Source organism: Bos grunniens, chromosome 15 (genome assembly GCF_055505025.1).
Source record: "Bos grunniens cultivar Pamir isolate PY7600 chromosome 15, Bosgru_T2T1.0, whole genome shotgun sequence".
NCBI lineage: Eukaryota > Metazoa > Chordata > Mammalia > Artiodactyla > Bovidae > Bos > Bos grunniens.
This window is the reverse complement of record NC_141179.1, coordinates 38,464,959-38,490,848: the sequence shown is the minus strand read 5'-3', so window position 1 is coordinate 38,490,848 and position 25,890 is coordinate 38,464,959. Positions and strand designations below refer to the sequence as shown.

The following is a 25,890-nucleotide window of genomic DNA, read 5'->3' as shown; positions in this document are numbered from 1 at the left end:
ATATACTAATATGTACAGTATACAATATACACAAATTATAATTTTCTGCAGTAATCACAAATATTGAAACTCATGGTTTGTTCTGCTTGTATAATACAGTGCTCTACTTCCACTGAAACAAAGCTGTAAATGACACTTCAAAGAGAAATTTAACCCATACAGGTACATGTCATGGCACAAACAAAAGAAACATTTATTGAAATTCCTTCCTGTCCAGAGGACAGGAAACAGTTTTAAGATAATCCAGTAAAAAACAAAAGTTGGGGAATTCCCTGGCAGTCCAGTGGTTAGGACTCCATGCTTTCACTGCCATGGGTGAGGATTCAAACCCTAATCAGGGAACTAAGATACCACAAGCCAAACAGCGCAGCCAAAAATAAACAAAACAAAAAACAGACTCTTGTGCCCTCAGTACCTACAATAATTCTGTTTTTCCAATGATAGGCCAATGATGTAAATAGTAACGGTATAGAATGGAGTAATGAAAATGATCGCCTCTTAGTGTGCCAGGTGTGCATCAAACTGGCAGATATTAATGGCCCAACCAAAGTTCGAGACTTGCATTTGAAATGGACAGAAGGCATTGTCAATGAATTTTATGAGCAGGTAAGTTGAAACATGGGATTGTTGGGACTTTTAAGAGCTGTCATCTGAAGACACTGCCTTTTGGATTTGGACAGCTACATTAAATACTTGAAATGAGTTGCTTTAACCAAAAATGGTTAGAAATTGTTGCATTTGCTCTGCTTTTAATATTGTCTCAGCTCCTTTGCCTTTGTTGCTAAAATTGAAAGACAGAAGTTAAAAAAAAAAAAAGTAATAGCTTATTGTCAATCTGGAGTAGGTTGAATATACTCCAGTCTAGAGCTAAGGGAAGACTACATTATGATTCCAAGATCCCTTTCAACCTTGAAAACCTATATAACCTAAGCATAATTTATTTCCAAAAGAAGCTGTTTAGTTGATTCAGCATATATTTAGACTGTATTTTTAAAGTATCAAGCCATTTTCAACCTGCTATAGAAAGACTGCCTTAGAAATATCAACTGGGTTGATGGGTTATGTAGGATCAAAGTCCTGGCAAAGGGTAAGAAATCAGAGCTAGAAATGGGGACAAAGTAGTCACTCAGTGGCTTTCAGGGTTCTAAGATATCAACATGCTGTTTTCTCATGGGTTTTTAAATGTTGTCTTTAAAATGATCCTACTATTTTGCAGTCTTCACCTATTTTTTTGTACAATTTTGAGGCTCCCTACACTGTAGAAAAATACTGATTTCCCCACAAGTCTAATGTTACATTATCTCAAATACAAAATAACAAATACATACTCTTAACTGGAATTGTATTCCTTGGGAATCCTTACTAGACCCTGATCAAGAAAGATCAAGAGGTTTACCAAGTAAAACTTCTGGGTCATGGCTTTCTCACCATGAGTTGCTACTCTGGTAGGAGTGATGCACTGCATACTTACAAACCATGCACATATCTGTTACATCTTGTCACACCCAGACTGTACTGAGTGACCAGCAAATGTACCATGTCTTTCATCTACCTTAGCTAAACATCCCAATAAAATAGTGTATACTGTGCTGTTTACAAGTTAACAAAATACCATACTGTGTAATTATGAAAACAGATTAGTAAAATCTTAGTAATAATCTTAGAATAATTTTCACTGATACATTTGAACTAAATTATGTATAATTTTAAGAAATAAAGTTATAAATATTTAATTTGTAGATTGCAGTATGTATAGTGGTTTGCATATTCCTATCCTCATTCTCAGAGATAATTGAAGACTGCCTCAGGCTTCAGTTCATATTCACAAAAGAATTTTATGCTAGGGAAAATTCTGTCTTTATATTATCTGTACAAACATTAGTAATAAAGTGGTAGAAAATGCCCATTTTAGAAAATCCACTAATTCAGTGAAAGAAAATGAGATAATTTCATTTAGATGCATTTTATAATATATCTTTAAAGTATAGAGATTAATTCTTATTAAGCAAACTTGGAAGCCATGCCTGAGGTTGAATCCTGGCTCTTCTTCCTTACCAGCAATGTGACCTTGGGTAAGTTACTTAACCTCTCTGTGCCTCAATTTCCTCATTGAGAAAACAGGAATATTGATGGTACCTACCTCATAAGGTTGCTTTGTGGATTAAGTGAATTAATACATGTCAAGTTCTTAGAACAGTTTTCTGACACATAAGTGCTCAATAAAATATTATAATTCCAGGTCACACAAGAAAACAATATTTCAGACAGTTTCACTTAATCTTTCTAAGTTTCATTATTCCTGTGTCAAAGGAGAAAAATGATATACTTGATAACCCTAACACACAGTGGTCATGAAGGTTAAATGTATATAGGAAGTCAGCCCTCATCAAAACCATCAGATTTCCTTCTGTCTTGTTATGCTATTCAGCTTTCTTTAGATACGGATGCAAATTTCTAACCTTGCTCAACCTTTTTTTTTTTATTAATTTCATTATACTGTCTTTATTTTTACTTTTATAGCCATTACATCAGGCTTCCTTGATAGCTCAGTTGGTAAATAATCCACCTGCAATGCAGGAAGATCCTCTGGAGAAGGGATAGGCTACCCACTCCAGTATTCTTGGGCTTCCCTTGTGGCTCAGCTTGTAAAGAATCCTCCTGCAAGGCGGGAGACCTGGCTTCGATCCTTGGGAAGATCCCCTGGAGAAGGGAAAGGCTACTCACTCCAGTATTCTTGCCTGGAGAATTCCAAGAGGTTGCAAAAAGCCCATTACATGCCATGGGCTTAGAAAAACCAAACTCCTATTTAAAAGTCAGATGTACGAAACTGTAGAATCCTATGAATAAACCCACCTAGATACATTTTTTAAATATTATTAATGTTCATCCTCACAGGAAACAAAGCCATGTAAGTTTTTTAATCTCAGGACAGTTTCTGGTTGTCTCCTCAGGATTGTGTTGGCTCAGCACAGATACGCACTGCTTGCCTACAGAACTTGTGCACTGTGAAGAGTATTCACCCTCCACCAGTTCAGATACTCGGCACTAAAATGTTAATATTGTTACTACTGTTTGAGGACTGCTCGGCACCGTGCTCAATATATACTGCTTGTCATCCTATAGCAACCCTGTAGATGATTATTCACATCTTACACGTGAATTAGGCATAGAGCTGGCCCAGCACCACACAGGCTGTAGGCAGCAAAGGAGGTTCTGTAATCATGTGTCTGATCTCCAGCTGTGCTCTCCAGAGCCCTGGGGACCACAGATCGCCGGCCAGGCAGTTGGGGCAAATCCTCACCTCAAACACAATTGCTCTACCTCTTTCTGTTTTACATATTCTAATTTAGATTCATTAAAGGGTTCTGCTGTTACAAAAAAAAGGGAGATGTTGAAAAGCATTAGAAAAGTCAACTCTACATTTGAGGTACAACTGCAACAAAAAATGTTTCTATTATACCATCTCCCCCCTAGGGGAAAAAGGATCTATGTCTGATACTATAGAATTTTGACAATTTATATAGAATTTATATATTCTAGTAGTATAATTTTGATTTGTTCATAACTATTTGCTTAACTTAGTTGAAAAGATGTATATTTTTCTTGCTGCCTGTATATCAACCATACTGGTTGACTGGGAGTGTGAGAATAAAGTCTTGTTTAGGATTTTTCAAATAGTAGAAAAAGTTTTATAGTTGGAATGACAGAGTAATTTTCATTGATACTTCTTTCTAAAAATTATTTTGAGTTAGACTGTTCTTGATTAAAAAAACCTCAAGGTAAATTTTAACAACAAAGCTCAGTGGTTCTCTCAGCAGTTAAAGATGTACTTTCCTTTTTCATATGATCAGGGAGATGAAGAAGCAAATCTTGGTTTGCCCATCAGTCCCTTCATGGATCGTTCTTCTCCTCAACTAGCAAAACTCCAGGAATCTTTTATCACCCACATAGTGGGTCCCCTGTGTAACTCCTATGACGCTGCTGGTCTGCTACCGGGTCAGTGGATAGAATCAGAAGAGGACGATGATACTCAAAGTTGTTATGAGGAAGAAGATGCTGAAGAATTAGATACAGAGGATGAAGAAATAGAGGACAATCTAAATCCTAGTAAGAATATAGGGATACTGTCGTTTCTTTAATGTTGTTAATTGCAAATGTCCATTTAATTTGGATTTGGGTCTTTCCTTTTAAAGATACAGTAGTTATATCTTAAGTACTATCTAAGTGTGCAGACTGAATAATCTTGGTTTGAGTAGCTACTGCTTGGGCACCATGTGAATGCTATCATACAACAAGCATTCTGAGTTAAAGCAGCGTCGCTGGAGATGCTGTCCTCCAGCCAGTGCTCTTCAGCAGGCTCTGCCTGTGCACGCATGATGGAGCTGTTGCCAAATCTGAACTTAGGTGAGGTGGCTGGTCTCAAGGACTAGTCCTCCTTTGCCTGACCCCTTCTCACACCATGCACTCCTGTTAACATACCCTTCATATAGACTTGGGAATAGCTCATTCAACCCAGTTGGGAGAAGAGGAAAATATATACTCTTTTGACTCTGAGGAAAACCAAGCTTTATAGCATTATGGCTTTGAAGTACCAAATTGTAATTCATAGTTTTTCTATATAAAGCAATATAAACCAACGAGTGTAAATGGAAGATGAAAAAGACATTGTCACCTTTGCAACTATAAATTAAACTAGTTATTTGCTCTTTAATGTAGGATTTAAATTATATCTAGCTGTTTTTTTTGTTTCCCAAGCATGCTATATAAATCAGAACAGATAACATAGCGTGGAACAAGATAATAAAAGAACTTTTCCCCACCCTACCTTGTATTCAGGAGTAGCATAGTGAAGAGTAATTGTATGGCATTACCATCTGATGTCATCTTGGGAAAGTTGACTTGTAAAAATTATTTATGCTCACCAAAATTTTGATAATTGTGTTTAATTCAACACATTTTAAAAAAATCCCTTAGAAGGATGGTTTTTAACTTTGCATTATTATCATTTGAAATTTCAATACTATCCTCCTTTCGCCCCACAACTCCCACCCCCACCATCTTCCCTAATACCTTAACTTATTTTTATCCATAATACTTAACACTATCCAACACACGAGTGTCTTGCTTCTTTGCTTATCTAGGTCTTCCCACTAGAAGGAGAGCCCCATGGTGCAGAGATTATTTTAATCTTACTATAACTTTAAACCCAGTGCGTAAATAAATGCCTGGGATGTAACAGGCGCTCAGATATTTATTGAATGATTGAATCATATTGCTATGATTAGAATACACATGTGTTAAATTTCACAGAACCACAAAGACGGAAAGGCAGACGGCAAATATTTTGTCAGCTAATGCACCATCTCACCGAAAACCACAAGATATGGAAGGAAATCATAGAGGAAGAAGAGAAATGTAAAGCTGATGGGAATAAACTGCAGATGGAGAATTCTTCCTTACCTCAAGGAGATGAGATTCAGGTCATTGAAGAAGCAGATGAAGAGGAAGAGAGACAGCTGGAATAAAAGAAAAGGCATGTTGAAGAAGTGCCTTGGGCCATGCCATATGTCGATGTCATTGCCCAGTGCTCACCACCCTGACTTGGAACTGACCGCTCCTAGGTCGACAGGCCCTAACACTGTGAGAGGATCCTTGCTGTGCCAGCGTTTCCCACTCCCATGCGCTTTTTCACCACACGGACGAAAAGTATCCTTAAGAGCTTGGTTTCAGTTGACTTGTATTGCCAAGCCCATACTCAGTGCTTTTACTGGTGTATAAATACTTTGTCATAATACTGCTTTGCTGAGTAGAAGGCTTTTATTGTTCATGAGGCAGGAGCTGTACCTAAAAACTCAAGTAATTCACTGTAGTTTCCTAAGTGGCCAACTTTCTGCTTTCTTAAAGACATGATTTAAAAAAAAGAAAAAACAACAAGGGAATTCCACTCGGCGCCTTCACTGCTATGGCCCAGGTTTAATCTCTGCTTGAGTTCAGTCCCTGGCCAGGGAACTAAGATCCTGCAAGCCGCACAGCACAGCCAAAAACAAACAAAAAACCCCCAAACAAAAAGCCCCACAAAACAGGATTCATTCATATTGTATTTCCAAATGTGTCTTTTATGTCTTTGACTGTTTTGGGGGAGGTGGGGAGGAGCAGTCTCTTGTCTATCTAAAAAGAGAAATCCAGTGTTGCCTTCCTGAGGGGTCTGTTTAATGCAGTACACTGTTCGGTGTTCTCCAGCTAGGTTTATCCATGAAGGACTGAGTAACCTTTGTTATATTTAACAAAACCCAGGTGCATCAATTTTTGATGCTTTTTACTGTTTTGTTTTTAAATCTACTACTACGTGTATGTTCTTTCTCAGAGTATTCAGGTTTGCCATGGACATCTGAAGTCTGAATTCCAGTCTTATCAATTTTATATTCCATGGTTGAATTTTAAAGCTGTTTAGGTTTAACAATGAAGGAATTTTATTCTTTAGTCAAAACTGTTCTTATTTTTACTCTTGCTCAGGATTAGTATTTGTAAACACTGAGTTTAATATAAACACAAATTTGTCAGAAGAAAAACAAAAACCTGTCCTAATATTGACGTTAACCTTTTATGAAACAAGCATTATTCTCTCTTCTTGAATTTGAGACTAATTAAAGCCAAGGAAAAGGAGATGTCTGTCTTTTGCCTTACTACAAAAATCAGATGCAATTAATCGTATCAAAGATAACAAATGAAATAGTGTGTGCTCTAAAGGTCACATGTTGAATAAGTAATTGAATATGTGCTTAATCTTTAGATCCCTATCTTGGGTGTCATGTGTTTAGTTACTATAAAACCCATGTTCATCTTTCTGTTAATCTCCTTTTGCCTTGAGACTACACAACAGAAATGACCTATGACTACTCAGTACATCTGGAGCCCAACTACAAGTCTAGTTTCTGAGATAAAGTAAATGATGGAAGTACTTATTTAATTTTTATATTAAAAGTATTAAATATTTTGGTAATACCATTTACACAAAAGCATATTAAGATAATTCAATGAACCATATTTACAATGTTTATAAACTTGCTAGGGTCCAGATATATACCCTGGTTGTGAAAAATTTTTGAATATATAAAGTACAAGCCAGAATGATAGCAAGATGGTAGGCCAATATTTTCCATTATTCTTAAGAGACCATATTATATTTTGAATCCATGTGGCTTTGGAAAATAAGTTATGTAACATTTTTTGTTTTCCAAGATAACTCCTTTTTTAAAATTAATTTTTATTAGCGTATGGTTGATTTACAACAGTGTGTTAGTTTCTGCTGTATGGCAGAGTGAGTCAGTTATACATATACCCACTCTTTTATGTTCTATCCCATATAGGTCATTACAGAGTATTGAGTAGAGTTTCCTGTGCCAGGTAATTCCTTTAAAGTATGATGTCAGCAAGCAATTTCTTAACTATCTAGATTATATAGCCTATCTGAAAGATATCAGTTAAGGACCCATGGAAGTGTTGAAAGTTTTGATCCTGTATAATATCAGAATATTTAATGAATCACTAAGCTTTATTTATTTGATACTTTGAGTGCTGAACTCCTTCCTACTATTTTTGCTACCATTGTCACATCATTGTAAACCGGTCCCTCATTACTGAGTAATAAAATTGTATCTAATTTACTGAGTTTGCCCTTACAGTGTATATATCCTTTGCTTCTGTTTTTCTAGAGTACATTTTCTGTCCTGCAGAAATACATTTCTGCTACTGAAAAGTACATATATATATATATAAAAATTCATACACATGCATATGTACATAATGAGACAAATTTCCTTACTATTTTACTAAAACATTGTATTGGGTTTTTTAATGTATATTTTTATTTTCTCAAAAGCAGCATGTTTTTATGCTATTAAATGATATTACTGAAAACTCATTAACTAAGTTAACCTTTAAATTATTTAACCTTTACTAAGTAATTGACATATATTAAAATAACCCAAATACTAAAAAAGTATTCTTCCTGAAACTTAAATTCATAAATTGTAAGAAATGAATGTGAGTGTATGTTAAGTATAAACAGCACTAGTAGATGGAATCTTACTTGAGAAATTGCAGCCAGTCGTATTGCAGGTCCTATTTTGGTTATTAATGAGACTAATTTTTTAATTAGAATCATTTTCATCATGAATTCGCTGTTTTAAGTCACTGGTCTTATAAATAATCTTGTAGTGCTATAATATCTGTGTGTTTACTGACATTTTTCTCATAAAAGGCTATTTTTTAAAGTTACTTCATGATTTGAAGACTGTTCTGCTCTTCTCACTCTGATGCTGTTAAATTTTTATACTTATTTTTATAAGAATCCTAGGAATTCTGGCACTGCTTCAGTCTCTGTCTATATTGTATCATCTCATAGGAACAACCTTCACACAAGAGATGAGTAAGTAAAGCCAAGCCATTCTTTACTGTAGCTGCCAGGCCAGTCAGCAGCTCTAGAGGGTGTTTGTTGGGGGTTGGGGGAGCAGTGACTGTTTTGTGGAGCAGGGATGAAAGTGTCCCAGAGATTTTAATGCTGAGAACTGAAGACTTAATGAGTTAGCTCGGAGGTGATGCCTTGTGGACAGAGAATAACAGCATGTGTAGAGGCCAGGAGAAGAGAAAGCATACCCACCTTGGAGGAGCCAAGAGATTTAGGGTAGCTGGGACTTAAGAGTGCAAGAAGGAATGGTAGAGAGAAGGTGGTTCATGAAGGGCCTTTTAAAGCACAACAGGACACTTAAAACCCTTTCAATTTTTCCCCATTTCCCTTTGGAATAAAGTTTAATCTGTAAGTGACAATTAGATTCACATTTTGTGAGGATCATTCAACTAACATACCATGTTGAGTAGAAGAGTAAGATTAGATATGGGGAGACCTCAGTGATCTAGATAGACTAGGATGGGTTGTAGGACAACAGTAAAGCAAAATGGACTTAAGATTTAAAACATAGAATCAATTTGTCCCAATTAATTGGATGTGATGGTAAGAAAGATGATGAGAGTAACTTTCAGGTTTCTGATCTGGACAACTGTCAGTGTCATTCACAGAGGTAGGGTATGCCAGAGAAGGAGATTTTGGATGTGATAGTGAGGTGTGTATGTGTTCTGTTGGTTCTCTCTCTCTCTGGACAACTTTGACAAAATAGCCAAACACAAGGAAACAGATTTAAGAAAGAATAGCAGAAACAGCAGATTTAGACGTCCCAATATCTTCAGACTATACATTGAATTATCAAAAACAATACAAAATAATGATGTATGAAATGTTTAAGAAAATATGGAATGACAAAGGTGAACAAGCAGTAAGAAATTTTAAAAGTATCCAAACTTCTCAGCACCAACAATGGAAACCAGAAAAGACTACATTATCTTCTCATACTCACGATGTGTTAGGCGTTATTCTTAGTGATAACTTCGATATGTGATAAAAAAAATATGTAAGATGCTTAAATCACAATCCTTATAATGTAGGTATATTATTGTCACAACCCTCATAATGTAGGTATATTTTTGTCACAATCTTTATAGGTATTATCATCTGTTTTGTAGGGAGGAAATTCACCAGGTACATAAAACAAATGTACTTATCTGTTAGTCTCAAAGATGCATAAATCAAAAGTTGGTAGAACTTTTTTGGTAGAGAAAATTGACAAATCTACAACTCAAGCAGGAGACCTAACACTCAGTAAGTTAAATAGACCAGAAATTAGTAAAAATAGCACAATGAACAGTCTTGATTTGTTGGACATACACTGAACCTCAAATCCAACAAAGAATATTTTCTTAAACATTGAAGGAACATTTATAAAAGTTGACCACAGGAACTGTATTCAATATCCTTAATAATATCCTAATGGTAAAGAAAAAAAAAGTTGACCACATGCTTGTCTATAAAACAAGTTTCAATAAATTTCAAAGATGTATCAAACCATGTTCCATGATCACAAAACAATTAATTAGAAATAAATAGCAAAGAACTCTGAAAACTATGAATGCTGGATAGATTTAAGAAATTGCTCCTAAATAACTTCAGAGTCAAAAATGGTAACAGGAGGGCGCTAGTGGTAAATAGCTGCCTGCCAATGCAAGAGATGTGGAGTTCGATCCCTGGGTCTGGAAGATCCCCCGGAGAAGGAAATAGCCCACTCCAGTACTCCTGCCTGGAAAATTCCATGGGCAGAGGAGCCTGGTGGGCTACAGTGCTTGGGGTCATGAAGAGTCAGACATGGCTGAGCACACGCATGCACCCATTTCACAGGTGAGGAAAACAAGACTTGACAGAGACCACATGACGCAAAGCGAAAGAAGAGGACAAACGGGAAAACTGGCAGGGAACTACTGTAGGTGGATGACCTTCCCTCTTGGCCTGTTGCTACACCTGAGAACCTTGCTCTGGAGGGGTCCTTCGAGTTCTCTACTATGAAATGTTCTCATTTCCTTTCATAGCCTTTCACAGGCTCTTCACCTGGGAAGCTTTCTAAACCTGATGCCCAGGCTACAAACCAGACCGGTTTAATCAGAATGTGGAGGAAAGGGTGGAACTTGGGTATCAGCATTTTGCAAAAGTCCCACGAGGTTCCAGTGAGCATCCAAGGTTGAGAACCAATAAACTAGAAGTGCTTGAGGGGTGGGCATGAAGGAGGAACACCCAGATCTGCCGCCTTACCCTGCCTGTCACCCCCACCATCATCTTCTATCACCTGCTCCTCAGGTACCTCCTCCCTGTCCTAGGGCTGCTGCTGAAGCTCCGGTCAGGACACACCCCTTAACTGCTTTCCCCTACATTTGCTGTCCCCTTCCTGTTGACGGCCCAAAGGGACTCTGCAGGTTAAACATTCACAGCCAGGAATTCCTGAGCACTCCTGTGGTTAGGACTGTGTGCTTCCACGCTGGGGGTATGGGCTGGATTCTTGGTCGGGAATCCTGTAAGCTTGGAGGTGTGGGGGGTTGGGGGGGGGGGTTGAATTCATAGCCATCTCTAGGTGCCCTGGATTAGTCTGTCAGACAATGGCAGAAACTGTTCTTGCTCCTGATTCTAATGGAATAAGTTACAGTAAATGGTCTTCTAAGAAGCCCAGTCTCCTTAGACAAATGGAGGTAAGCAAGGGCTGCCTCTAATGGGATGAAGGACCAGAAATGAGCTGTCTAAATGGAGTGGTGTCAAACCAGCTGCTGTATTAAGTGAAAGACACTGAAGGCTTCAAATCCTTCTTGTTAACTAGACACTCCCGGTGAGGAGGTGCAGCAAAAGAGACCTGCAGAACCCAGGCTTCAGGCTCCAGGGTGGGATTTCCAATTAGAAAAGGCCCCAGGGGAGATGTTGTGGGCAGAGGTCACCAGTTCCCCATTTACTTCCTATATCCTTCCTTTGCCCCGTCTTCCCACCCTCACCCCTGCTCTGCCCTAGTGTTTGAAAAGATTTCTTGGAGTCATATTCTTACTTAGTTTAAGAGGGAATTTCTGTCCCAAACCCCTCCTCTGGGCTCCGGTGTCCTCCACTTGAGTGTTAAGAGCAGCCGAGATTACGATGCCTGATACCTCCTGGCACTGTTCCGTTCTGGGAACCAGGACTCTCAGGAGTCACTTATCAGGAAACATTTTTCATGTCCATAATCTTTCCCATTAAGAGGGATGCTGCTCAGCACTGTTTATCCATTATTAATTCACTCATTCAACAAATATTTTCAACACCAACAAGGTGAATCTCCTGTTTCTTCTACAAGTACTGGACAGCCCAGGAGCAGAGATAAGTATGTGCACATGGCAGGACACTCACTGGAGTTGCAGCTCAAATGCTACACAGAGATGTCACTGACAAAAATCCCTTGTCGATATGCTCAAGTTCATGCTCATTTGATCATGGGCAACCACATGGATTTAGAAAAGGCAGAAGAACCAGAGATCAAATTGCCAACATCCGTTGGATCATCGAAAAAGCAAGAGTTCCAGAAAAACATCTGCTTTATTGACTATACCAAAGCTTTTGACTGTGTACACCACAACAAACTCTGGGAAATTCTTAAAGAGATGGGAATAGCAGATCACCTGACTTGCCTCTTGAGAAATCTGCATGTAGGTCAGGAAGCAGCAGTTAGAACTGGACATGAAACAACAGACTGGTTCCAAGTAGGGAAAGGAGTTAAGTCAAGGCTGTATATTGTCACCCTGCTTATTTAACTTATATGCAGAGTACATCATGAGAAATGCTGGGCTGGAAGAAGCACAAGCTGGAATCAAGATTGCTGGGAGAAAATCAATAACCTCAGACATGCAGATGACACCACCCTTATGGCAGAAAGTAAAGAAGAACTAAAGAGCCTCTTGATGAAAGTGAAAGGACAGTGAAAAAGTTGGCTTAAAGCTCAACATTCAGAAAACTAAGATCATGGCATCCAGTCCCATCACTTCATGGCAAATAGATGGGAAAAGAGTGGAAACAGTGTCAGACTTTTTTAGGCTCCAAAATCACTGCAGATGGTGACTACAGCCATGAAATCAAAAGGCATTTGCTCCTTGGAAGAAAACCTATGACCAACTTAGCATATTAAAAAACACAGATATTACTTTGCCAACAAAGGTCTGTCTAATCCAAGCTATGGTTTTTCCAGTAGTCACACATGGATTTGAGAGTTGAACTATATAGAAAGCTGAGTGCCGAAGAATTGATGCTTTTGAACTGTGGTGTTGGAGAAGACTCTTGAGAGTCCCTTGGACTGCAAGAAGATCAAATCAGTTAATCCTAAAGGAAATCAGTCCAGATTATTGGAAGGACTGATGCTGAAGCTGGAACTCCAATACTTTGGCCACCTGATGGGAAGAACTGACTCCTTGGAAAAGACCCTGATGGTGGGAAAGACTGAAGGTGGGAGGGGAAGGGGACAACAGAGGATGAGATGGTTGGATGGCACCACCGACTCAATGGACATGGGTTTGGGTGAACTCCGGGAGTTGGTGATGGACAGGGAGGCCTGACGTGCTGCGGTCCATAGGGTCGCAAAGATTCAGACACGACTGAGCGACTGAACTGAACTGACTGAATCATATTATTTGCAGTATGTAAGGAGACTTCTGGGAGGAAAAAGTTAGACTGTGGTCATTCCCCTGGTTGATGTGATGATTATCTTGCACTTATACAAATATGTAATCGTTATGTTGCACATATGAAACAAATATGCTAACTATGGCTATAAAAAAAAAAAAAGACCTAGTAAGTGGTGAGGGGAAACCAATATTGTAGACACAAACACTTTCTGCTTATGTGTGCCAGACTAATTTCTAGACCCCATCTGCTGGCAGACATTGGACACTTACACTGTATACATCGATTACACTGAATACCGCTTACACTGAATACATCGATTTCAGAAATGGACAGGACAGAGTTTGCCTGTAAAGGTCCACCTGTTATAGCTGAACTTGGCAGGAAAAGGTAGACAGTAATACCTGCAACGCCTTAACCTTCTGAAGACAACACTGAGACAATTTAGGGATTGAATGAGAGATAGAAAAGAGAAAGGTCTGATTGCCTACCTTTCCTTTCTGGAAAACATTGTCTCCAGTGGTTTAGACCACCTTTTTGGAACCATATGACCTCTGGCCACAGTTGACTGATCCAAGAATTTACACCAAACCCAAATTCTAACCCATAGATTAAGCTTTACTCCATCACATTCCTCCTTAAGAATTTGGACTAGTAAGGAACTATCAGATAAGAGATGCTGGACTAAAAGGTCATTGCAATGGGTCTAATTCATATGTTGAAACCTAATCCCCAGTGAGATGATGTTTGGAAGTGGGCCTTTGGGAGGCAGTTAGGCCAAGAGGGCTATTATGCACAGAAGGATTAACATCAGAAAATTTGGGAAGTTCCCTGGCAGTCCAGTGGTTATGAGTGCCATGGGCTCAGGGTTCAGTCTCTACTCAGGGAACTAAGATCCCACAAGCTGCTTGGTGCACCCCCTCAAAAAAATTTTTTATTAATGTAATTAAGCACTTTAACCAATTAAAGGAGAAGAAAGAATTACTACCTCGATAAATGCAAAAAATAATAAAAGTCAATCATTTAAGAAAAAGAAGAGGAATGAAAAAAGAATGGATGAATGGAAGAGAGGGAAAAAATATCAACCTAAAACGTAAGTTTGGGGGGTATGCATAAAAGAAATGACAGTGTCCCATATTTAACAATGAAATGTCAGTCATTCCCTCAAACAGACAAGAATGCTCACCATCACTTTTCATCAGCACTCTACTGGAGGTTCTAACCAAAACAGTAAGAAATAAAATCCATTAAAATTGGAAAGGACAAAACATACCAGTCATTATTTACAGACGATATTACTGTCTGATAGGAAATCCCAAAGAACTGAGATAAAGAATTAAATTATTCAAAATAGAAAGTTTGGCACTATTGTCACATACTATCGATACACAAATTTCTACTGCATTTTTCCCCATCAGCTCAGGTGGTACAGAATCTGCCTGCAATGCAGGAGACCAAGGTTCATCTCTGGGTCGGGAAGATTCCCTGGAGAAGGAAATGGCAACCCACTCCAGTATTCTTGCCTGGAGAATCCCAGGGACAGAGGAGCCTGGTGGGCTACAGTCCGTGGGGTTGCAAAGAGTCGGCCACAACTGAGTGACTAACACTTTCATTGCATTTTCAGAGAACAGCATCAAATTCTGCTGTCACCAGTTTCAGCTTGGAAATGATCCCCAAGTTCAGGGTCCCAGACACACTTTAAAATCTCTTGAGGCTTCACACATAGTCAAAAGTCCCAGCTGGCAGGGGGCGGGGAGGCGGGGGGAGGGCGGTCCTTGCTTTTTCAAAGGAAAGCTTTTAAAGAGGATATTCGCAGTTAAATGTCATCAGGAAGACAGACAGTGTAAGTGGAGATCTGGTTGCTAACGCTTTGTCTCGATCTGTTTTCCCTTAATAGGTGTTTCAGTATCATCAGCCTGAATGAAGACAAAGAAGATCCAAAAAGATATAAAATATCCACCATTAAGAAGACTTAGTATGATTCATTGCATTTAAGTTCAAATAACTGCTTTCAGAAAAATGGAGAAGGGCTGATTTAATAAGCCCTCTCATGATAACAGCCCTGGAAGCTGTTGTCAATTACCTATGTTCCTCTGGTTAAGGAAAAAAATAAAAAAGCAAAAAGTGTCTTAACTTGCATTCCTCAAAATATACTGTCTGCATCCACCCCATTCTGAAAGAGCCAGATAAAATAAATGGAACACTGGTAAATTAAAAGTCCAGAGAAGAGTGATAAGAGCCAAATCAGATAAAGAACCTATGATATTTTAGCCGGGAGAAGCAAAGATTCACAGGGGAACCAAAGTGGAAGCTTTCTTTAAATGTTTAAAGGTTGGGTGCGGGGGACATGTTCAAATACCCATGAGATCAGACAGAACGTTCAAATAATGACATGAACTTCGATGGTGTGGACTTTGTGTAGTACATGTGTATATATCATGTAAAAAAACACAGTTCAGCTCTAATTGTTTTTTGCTATTCAAAATGCCAGCCCAGCATTGATGGAAATGTCACTTCTTTTTTTAAAGAAAAGCTGAAAATATGGATATCACAAGAAATCTAGATTTTTTAAAAACATATTACAAGAAATCTAGATTTTTAATGTCAAACTTGTTTTATTTAAATCAAACCTAAAAAAAAAATTCTGGAACAAACTTCTATGTAGGAGTGTGGTTTCCCCCACATCACCAATGAGCAATTCTCCAAGAGCACCTGAGTGTCCTACAATTCAACTCAGACACTGTTTACCCAGAGATAGCATCAAATCCCACAAGCTGAGCGCTCAGTCCCACAAAACAGCTCTCCCCCTCAGATGCCAGTCTCAAGTCCACGTTGTTACCTGTACTTCTCACCAACCAGCTATAAACCAGACTCCCACAACCCTCTCCTTGGATTCAATTTGCTAGACCAGCTCACAGAACTTAGAAAACCAATTTACTCACCATACGGAGTAGCTTTTTACTGAAGATATTAAAACATAGGAGCCAACAGCCAGATGAAGAGATTCGTAGGGCAACAAAGGAAATTCAGTCCTCTTGGAGTTTGGAGCCTGGTACAGCAGCCCGTTAGAGACATTCTGCTTTACCAACCGGGAAGTCTTCGAAACCCTGCCTTCTGGGTTTTTAATGGAGGCTTCACTACACAGGTGTGGTTGATCAAATCTGTAGGCACTGGTGATTAACTCAATCTCCAGAATCTGTCTCCTTCTAGGTAACCAGGGGGCGGGGCTGAAGTTTCAACCCTCTAATCAACTTGGTTCCCTGATAACCAGCCCCAGTCCTTAGGTGCGGTCCAAAATCACCTCATTAACATAAACCCAATTGTTGTGGAAAAACGCTTGTTATGAATAACAAGACACCCATTTTGCCTTTATGCCTCTGAAGAGTTTTTTTAGGAATTGAGGACAACAGACAAAATACTGTAACAAAACTTGCTCCCACTGATCCTGTTGTTTAGGAAACCTTCAAGGCTTTGGGAACTGTGAGCCAGGGAACTGTGGATGAAAACCAGATACTATATTTATTGCGAGTTTTTGAATCAGGAATTTAGAAATGGCTCAGGATCTCTCTCCTGGGTTCGTAATTAGATGATAGCTAGGTCTGCAGGCATCTCAAGGTTTAAGGAGAATTTATTTCCTTAAAGTTGGCTCACTTGCGTGGTTGGCAGGTTGGCAAGTTGATTTGGGCAACTGGTCAGTTCAGTTCAGTCACTCAGTTGCGTCCCACTCTTTTCGACCCCATGGACTGCAGCACGCCAGGCTTCCCTGTCCATCACCAATTCCTGGAGCTTGCTCAAACTCATGTCCATTGAGTCAGTGATGCCATCCAGCCATCTCATCCTCTGTCATCCCCTTCTCCTCCTGCCTTCAATCTTTCCCAGCATCAGGGTCTTTTCCAAGGAGTCAGTTCTTCACATCAGGTGGCCTAAGTATTGGAGTTTCAGCTTCAGCATCAGTCCTTCCAAAGAATATTCAGGACTGGTCTCCTTTAGAATTGACTGGTTGGATCTCCTTGCTGTCCAAGGGACTCTCAAGAGTCTTCTCTACCACCACAGTTCAAAGGCATCAATTCTTTGGCTGTTGGTGGGAGGCCTCAATTTCTCTCCACATGGGCCTCTCCCCAGGACTTGCTTGAGTGTCGTCATGGCGTGGTGGCTGGCTTCCTCAGTCAGAGAAACCAAGGTGAAAAGCTGCAATGCTTTTAGACAAGCCTTAGAATTTATACACCACCACTTTCATCACGTTCTATCCCTCCCACTGACCAGCTGTGATTAACAAGGTTATTAGACCAGGTGAGGGTCACTGAGGGTATTTTCGGAGGTTGGCTACCACGTTCTGTATGTTGCTGTTCCTTGTTTTTTTTTTTAATGTGATTTATCCTGGAGCTCTCTACAGATCACTCCAAAGAAAACTTCCTGACTATAAAGTTATTACTACTATAATAGTATATCCTATTACAGGCTATACTATTCCTCTGTTGATAGATATGTATTGTTACATTGACCTTTTTTGTTCCCTTTTGCTATTACAAATAACACATCAGTGAATAACCTGGCACTTATGTCTCTTCTTAAGTGTTCAAGTGTATCTGCAGGAGAGATTCTAAGAATTAGAACTGTTCTAAAGCAAAATACATCTATTATTTGATAGATAATGCCAAATTCCCTTCCAGAGGAAATGTGTGTGAATTTGTAATTTCATCACCCACGTATGAAAGGGCATGTTTCAGCACTACCTTCTCAATAGAGATTATTGTCAAGTTCTATTGCAGGAAGCGGGATGCCTTCCAGGGCCCAAGAGCGAGCACTCGTAAATGTATTGTCCAAGGGGACACATGCACTGAAAAAGCAAGAGATTTTATTGGGAAAGGGTGTCCAGGTGGAGAGCAGACGCATAAGGGAACCCAGAAGAGCTGCTCTGCCACATGGCTCACAGCATCAGGTTTTATGATAATGGATTAGTTTCCAGATTGTCTTTGGCCAATTATTCTGACTCAGGGTCCTTCCTGGTGGTACAGGCATTGCTCAGCCAAGATGAATGAGAGTGAGAATTCTGTTTGGTGGTCGGACATGAGATGTCTCCTTTTGACCTTTCCTGAATTCTGCCGGTTTTTGGTGACTTGTTAATTCCGTGATCCTTACAAGGGCCTCCTGTCATAATAACTCAAGCAAATGGTTACCATGGTGGCTGGCCAGGTGGGCAGTTTCAGTCAGTGTGTTTCCCCTAACAGTTCTATGATTTTTGCTATATGATAAATGAGATATGTTATCTTAGTAAAGTTTACATTTGCATTTCTTTTTTTGAGTGAGGTTTAGTTATCTTTTAGATGTTTACAATGTGGTGTATGTTATGTGAACTGTCATAACTGGCCCTTTGACCAACGCTTCCCTGGTGGCTCAGACAGTAAAGTGTCCGCCTACAATGCAGGAGACCTGGGTTCAATCCTGGGTCGGGAAGATCTCCTGGAGAAGGAAATGGCAACCCACTCCAATACTCTTGCCTGGAAAATCTCATGGACGGAGGAACCTGGTAGGGTCCATGGGGTTGCAAAGAATTGGACACGACTGAGCAACTTCATTTTCTTTTCTTTTTTTCTGACCAATGTTTTCTAATGCATTTATTAAAACTTTTCCTTCAGTGTTCTTATATTAGGGAGATTAGCCATTTGTTGGCAATAAGATTTGCCTATTTCTTCCCAGCTTGTTTCCACTTATACTATTGTTTGCCTTGTAGTGGATTTATGTTGTTGTTTTTATTTTGTGTTTTATGTTTCTATAGTATATCCTGCAATAGAATATGTAAGGCTATATAAAGAATAAAAAAGTTTTATATGTAGCAATATGGAGAGATCACCAGGATAAATCATGTTAAACAAAACAAAAAAAAAGTTTACAGAATGTAAACGAAGGAGGCAACAGCCATTCAACCTTCAGCCATTGCAGCAGCTATCCCACCCCCCACCCCACCCCCACCCACCACCACCACTGTGCACACCCTAAATGGAGAAAAAACAGGATACTGGCTATAGAGAGTTAAGGTGCATGTCAAAGGAAGAGTTTAAATAGGCCCAGACGTGCATCTATCCATACACAGAAAAGTGCTAAACTCATTAACTTCAGAAGTCTGCTTTTTCCTTAATTAGCAGTAATAGTTCAATGTTCGACCACTGAGTTTCTGTTTGCTTGCTTTTTGCAAACTCCAATATATCCTGCCTTCTCCCTTATCTCCAAGAGGCTGTATCTAAGGCTTAAATCCTCAGTAATACCCCAAATAAAGCATAATCCTCAACATTTAGACTGTCCATTTTTTTCAGTCTATAGTAGTAATATCAAGCATATGCCATGGGATATGGGTTCAAATGTTTTAACTGGTTACCAAATGACTAAAAGTAGTCGTACCATTTACTAAAACGTCCATCTTTACTCCACTGACTTGATTATTCTTTTATGTACTTGAATTTCTTTCTTTTCAACTCTATCCATGCCATGACAACTATTTTAATTAGCCAAACTCAAAAGTATATTTCAAAACCTGATGGGGTAAAACCCCCACACTGGTATTATTTGTGGCTATTCTTTTACCTTTTTATGTGAATTTTAGAAACAGCTTGTCTAGTTTTATGGAAAAAAAAAATAAAAGAAACTACACGGTTTCATTAAATTCACACCTTAGCCTAGGGAGAACCAACATCTTTGTGTTGTCTTCTTATCCAAGAACATGTTTATTCAGTTGTCAAAGTCTCCTCATTAGCTCTGTAGGACAGCAGAATTTACCACCCTAAAATTCATCTCTATGACATATTGTTTTAAGCTGATTATTTTCAGAGAAACAGCAGACTTGGGGAAATCTCTAAAACCTCAGTGAAGTTTACACTGTTTAGGGAAAACTCCAGTTTTAAGGGTGTCTCTGTACCAGAAAATGAACAAAGCTCCAGAAACTCTTGGGAGAAGTCAACGACTTAAATCTGCCCCACACTCGCCTGTTTATTGTGCTTTTCTTGGTAAACTCCCAGAACTGACTTTTTCCCACCTTGATCATCCTCTTCTGTCTTTAGCTGAGAAAGGTATTTAACCTGAGGGCTTCAGCCATTTTGGCAATACTCAGTGTTCTGAGGCCCCTCCCATCCATATATATATGTTTTTAAATTGTTTGATTTTTTGTTAATCTCTCAATTTAATTCTTAGATATACAAGAGGAATGTAGAAATGTACAGGAAAATTTCTTTCTCCCTGACAGCTCCTTCAAGAATGTTTTAATGTTTTCCCCACTCATCTTTTGCATGTTCTTGTTGTTTCTAAGGGGCTTCCCTGGTGGCTCAGCTAGTAAAGAGTCTGCCTGCAATGTGGGAGACCTGGGTTTGATCCCTGGGTTGGGAAGATCCCCTAGAGGAGGGAAAGGCTATCCACTCCAGTATTTATGTTTATTATGTTTATTCCAAGTATTTTATTTTTTTTTGAAATTGAAAAATAGTACTTTTTCTTCCATATATCTACTAATTGTTGCTGTAATATATAACAGCTATTGATTTTTTTATATGTAAATCTTATATTCTGCTAAGTCATGCTGACTCTTTGTGACCCTATGGACTACAGCATACCAGGATTCCTGGTCCTTCAGTATCTCCTGGAGTTTGCTCAAACTCATGTCCATTGAGTCGGTGATATCATCCATTTCATCCTCTGTTGCCCCCTTCTCCTTCCCTCAATCTTTTCCAGCATCAGGGTCTTTTCCAATGAATCAGCTCTTTGCATCAAGTGGCCAAAGTATTGGAGATTCAGCTTCAGCATCAGTCCTTCCGATGAATATTCAGGATTGAGTTCCTTTAGGATTGACTGGTTTGATCTCCTTGCTGTCCAAGGGACTCTGAAGAATCTTCTCCAACACCACAGTGCAAAAGCATCAATTCTTCGGCGCTCAGCCTTCCTTCTAGTCCAATTCTCACACCTGTACATGATTACTGGAAAAATCATAGCTTTGATGATAGGAACCTTTGTCAGCAAATATCCTATTACTTCATTAAATAATCTTACTTTCTATTTCTTTTCATAGATTGTACAGGAATACAGTCATATTATCTGCAAATAAAAAGTTTTACTCTCTCAAAGTCTCTTAATCTAATGTTGTTACTGTGCTAGCGAACACCTCCAATACAATGTGAAAACAGAATGGTGAAAGTGGACTCATTTTCTTGTTTGTAACTTTACGGGAATCCCTCCAATATTTTCACATCAGTTTTGGAATGTGTGTATATAATACATGATGAGGGACAGGGAGGCCTGGCATGCTGCAGTCCATGGGGTTGCAAAGAGTCAGACACAACTGCGCAACTGAACAACAACATATATAATACACATTATACTTATATATATATAATGTATATACTATTTGCTATATATATATATATATAGTATATATATGTTGTTTGCATGTGTGGGTATATATATATAGGTTTTTTGTGTGTGTCACACCATGAAGCATGTGGGATCTCAGTTCCCTGACTAGATAGTGAACCTCCACCATTGCATTATGCTCAGAGTCTTAACCACTGTACCACCAGGGAAGTCCCCTAGAGGTGTATATATGTATATATTGATGTATTCATTCTATCAATTTGTATTTCACTCAATGCTAAATTTTGTCAAATGTCTTTTCAGTATGTATGAGCTTGTCCATATGAGTTTTCTCTGTAAATGATTAATAATAACATTTTCTAATATTGTAACCATTATATATTCCCAGAGTAACGACTTAATTGGAATGTATTAATTTTTAAGTGTACTACTGGATCCTTTCTTAATAACTTACTTGGTGCTGCTGCTGCTAAGTCACTTCAGTCGTGTCCGACTCTGTGCGACCCCACAGACGGCCTCCCACCAGGCTCCTCTGTCTCTGGGATTCGCCAGGCAAGAACACTGGAGTGGGTTGCCATTTCCTTCTGCATAACTTATTTAGAACATTTAAATTGACATCCAGGGGACTTCCCTGGTGGTCCAGTGATTCAGAGACTCTGTGCTTCCAATGCAAGGGACACAGGTTGATCCCTGATCTGGAAACTAAGACTCCATATGCTAAGTGGAGCAGCCAAAAAAAAAAAATTTCCTTTTCATTTCTCTGCTCTCTCTCACTCTCTCTAATCACTAAGTTGTGTCTGATTTGTGCAACCCATGGACTGTAGCCTGCCAGGCTCCTCTGTCCATGGAATTCTCCAGGCAAGAATACTAGAGTGGGTTGCCATTTCCTTCTTCATTCTATGCTCTAGAAGAACTCAAATAGTTTTCTGAAGGTCATCTTTGGCAACTTTTTCTCTTATGAAAACTAGACTTTGGTAAATTATGTTTTCATGGAGATTATCCATTTCATTCAGGTCTTCAAACTTCTTTGCATTGAGTTCTACAAATCAATTTCTTACGATGATTAAAATTCTCTTTCTGGAAAGAGATATAACTTTATGAACATTAAATTTGAAATGCAGAAAATTTTCATTTATCACAAAATATTATTTTGTTTGTAGTGTTCCTCCCAATATTTTATTATCAAAAATTTCAAACAGAAAAGATGAAAGAATTATAGAAGAAATACCCTTAAACAATCTAGATGCTAGAATTTACATTTTCCTATATTGCTTTATCACATATTGATCCATTTACCCTAACTCCCCTCATTCAGCCATTCTTTTTTTTAACCATGCATGTAAAAGTGTAAAAACCATTAACTTGGGGTCATACAAAACAGATGGTGGGCCAGATTTCACCTGTGAAGTATAAAACTGTTGACCCCTGATTTAGCATATGGATTTTTTAAAAAAGGATACACCCTGTTGGTCTTATTTTCTATTGTCTAACTCATTAATTCCTGTTTATCCAGAATTCGTCATTTCTTCCTTCTACTTTCCTTTGGTCTGCTGTTTTTCTAATTTAAAAAAAAGCATGCCTAGCTCATCCTCAAGATTTATTTTTTCATTTAAACAAGTACATAGGGCCATGAATTTTCTTCTGAAGACAACTGCAGCTGTATTCCATAGATTCTGATGTTTTTATCATGTTTTCTAGAAATTCTCCAATTATTGTTTGCATTTTCCCCTTGTCCAATGATTATTTTACAATTTTAATTTCAAGATATGAAGGCAATCTTGGTTTTTGGTTTTATTATTCTGTTATTAATACCCATTCTTATTATCTTATGTTCAAATAATGAAATCTGTAATATTTATACTTCTGAAATTTTTCAAAGTTCAACTTTTGATCCATTGCATGGTCAATTTTCATCAACATGTATAAAAATGGCATGCTCTATTATCAGATATAAAATTTGATGTGTTTTCCTCAGTTCTACCTTACTGATTATGGAGTACAGACGACTTTATTTTTTTTTGCCTCACTTAGGGCACGCAGGATCTTAGTTCCCCAACAAAGGGTTGAACCTGTGCTCCCCGCAGTGGAAGAGTGGAGCCCTAACCACTGAACAACCAGGGGATTCTTAGCATAGGTCTTCTTTATCTTCACTTTTTGAGATCCACTTGTTTTGTCTTAGGTTGAGAGAAGTGAGTTAGTTTCTTAGTATTACTATACATCCATACATTTTTCCTTGTACCTCTTGCCATCGTTGCTTCATGAAAGATGCTGCTTTTTGGTGCAACAGTTATTCATAATTATTATAACTTCTTCTAGAATCAGAGTCTTTAGAATTAAAGAGTGAATTTCTTTGTCTTGCTTATGCTTTCTGCCTTGAATTCTACCTCGTTTTATTAAGATCATGAGTCATGCTTTCTATTTGCATTTGCCTGGTATGACCTTACTCATCCTTATATTCTTAACTTTTTATCATTTTTTTAGATGTCTCTCATATACAACATAACTATATCATCAAGTTATCTCTGTGATCCAATTTGAATATGGTTTTAATAGGTAAGATAAGCCTATTTAGTTCTCTCATATAATCTGTTCTTTATTAAAATATTAATTTTAGTTCTGACATTTAGGAAGCCTTGTATTTTTTTTGTGTGTGTGGGCTTGTATTTTTGATTTAGTGGTCATCTTTATGCTTCTACCTTTTTATAATATGTTTGGATAATATCTGCTTCTCTTCTAAGAATAATAAATTAGGATGGACATTTTCTTCTTCCATGTCCTCCAGGACCCAATTTTAAGCAGTATTACTACCATTTACTTTTGTACTCTTAAATTTACTCACACATTTACTACTTGATTTGTCAAATTATATCCTTTGACTTCTAAGTATTATACATGAAGCAATGAGATTTATTCTACTTTCCACCTTTTTTTCTCTCATTTATTTTTGTTAAGATACATTATTTCCACACTGTCAGAGTATAAACTTTTACATATTATTTTGTTGCACTTATTCCAGCCTTTGTTTTAGTCTTAGTACTATAGTTAAATATTTTCAATTCTTAACACTAGCCCTTTTGCTGATGTCTCCCCAGTCATCACTTGGTTGACTGAAATTTGCCCTCCCACCTGATTAATCATTTGGATTATGTAGAACTTTAGGTCCAAAATCAGACCAAATTAAGGGGCTGCCAATCGACAGCTCCAATCCCTATACAGGAGCACCACTAGCTCCCAGACATAGTACTCAATTTATTTAGACATTTACTTTAGCACTGGGAGCACATTCTATAACTGCACAAACAAGAAGGGAAAGCAGGGTGGGGACAGGAGCATCAACATGATTTCTTTCCACTCTTGCTGTCCTTATGTACTACTCTCCTTCACTACTTGCTTTTTCCATAATCAGCTGTGAAGAATGAGCTCCCATCTCTACCTCAGGCTTTGTCTATGCATGGTCCTATCTGTGGTTCTTTCAATATTATCCCATTTACATTCCATCTTTTAGAACCTGGAAGTAGCTGATTCACTAATATATCCCTCCAACCCCATCATCAATGCCTTTATCCCTTTTTCTATCCTTATGGTTATTTCAGTGGCATTTGTAAAGAAATAAGTATGCTCAGTTGCTATCTTAAACCATAAGTGAATTCTAACATTTTAAGTTAGTAGCTCACCACTGACTGATCAGAGAGAAGGCCTTCTCACTATAGTAGATCAATAGTCTGTTACAATGTAGTTCCAAAAAAGAAATATTGTCCATTATGGATTACTTACTAAATTCATGTTAATTTATATTTTTCTAAAATTGCAGTATTTTACTTTTACCAGTTAATTGGCTGAAAAGAGTCAAGCGCTGACAGTATGAAAACAACTTTATGAACTGTAAGTTCAGTTCAGTTCAGTCACTCATATGAACTATAAAGCATAGTATAAATTATTGGGTGCGAGTAAAAAGAATAAGAGATGGTCTGATGACCTCCTGACAAGAATGTGCCTCTTACAAAGAAGCCCCTTCATCCCTCTTCAGAAGAGAATACATAAAAAGAAGCACCTGGTACAGAGTCGCAGTTCTTACCTCATGGATATGAAATGCCCAGAATGCTGTGAAGATCACCACGATGGTTAGCCATGTGCTAACTAGGACTCTGGCAAAGTCAGCAAGACTCCACCACCCACAGCAGGAAAAACAAGGCTTACAAAAGGATGTTCCTTCAGATGGAAACACTAAAAGCACTCTGAATCAGGATGAATGAGGAACCATCCCAATAAACAGTTTGGATTAAAAAAATACATGGATGAGGTGAAAGAGGGTCATGCTTTTCATTTCCCTGTCTGAATGCCTACTTCCTTAGCCATAAAATGAGCACATCAAGTGAGATCAGACCTCTTCTAACATTAATAAGTTGTGAATCTACATACTTAAATAATTTTCATCAGGTTTGCATTACCTTGATTAGGGAAAAATACAACATTTC

At 38.3% G+C, this 25,890-nt stretch overlaps 1 protein-coding gene and 1 long non-coding RNA gene across 6 annotated transcripts in view; one reads left to right on the top strand and one right to left on the bottom strand.

Annotated features, from left to right (window-relative positions):
• PDE3B (phosphodiesterase 3B) overlaps nucleotides 1-7,664 on the top strand; it is a 167,877-nt gene extending 160,213 nt beyond the window's left edge. For all 4 annotated transcript variants that reach the window (XR_015142034.1, XM_086339872.1, XM_086339875.1 and 1 more), the window contains 3 exons: nucleotides 445-606; nucleotides 3,852-4,107; nucleotides 5,311-7,664. Coding sequence is in view for 3 of the 4 variants with exons in the window: in XM_086339872.1 (XP_086195998.1) it covers nucleotides 445-606; nucleotides 3,852-4,107; nucleotides 5,311-5,525 (633 nt within the window). In the remaining variant the exon portion in view is untranslated. The remainder of the gene's footprint in view (nucleotides 1-444; nucleotides 607-3,851; nucleotides 4,108-5,310) is intronic.
• The window catches only part of LOC147357693 (uncharacterized), a 49,975-nt gene extending 33,632 nt beyond the window's left edge, over nucleotides 1-16,343 (bottom strand). The window contains exons 1-2 of one of the 2 annotated variants that reach the window (XR_015142035.1): nucleotides 16,009-16,343; nucleotides 5,461-5,516 (exon numbers count right to left, since the gene is read on the bottom strand). This is a non-coding gene — a long non-coding RNA (uncharacterized LOC147357693). The remainder of the gene's footprint in view (nucleotides 1-5,460; nucleotides 5,517-16,008) is intronic. The other variant, XR_015142036.1, reaches the window with a different exon arrangement.
• Nucleotides 16,344-25,890: the final 9,547 nt, after the last annotated feature.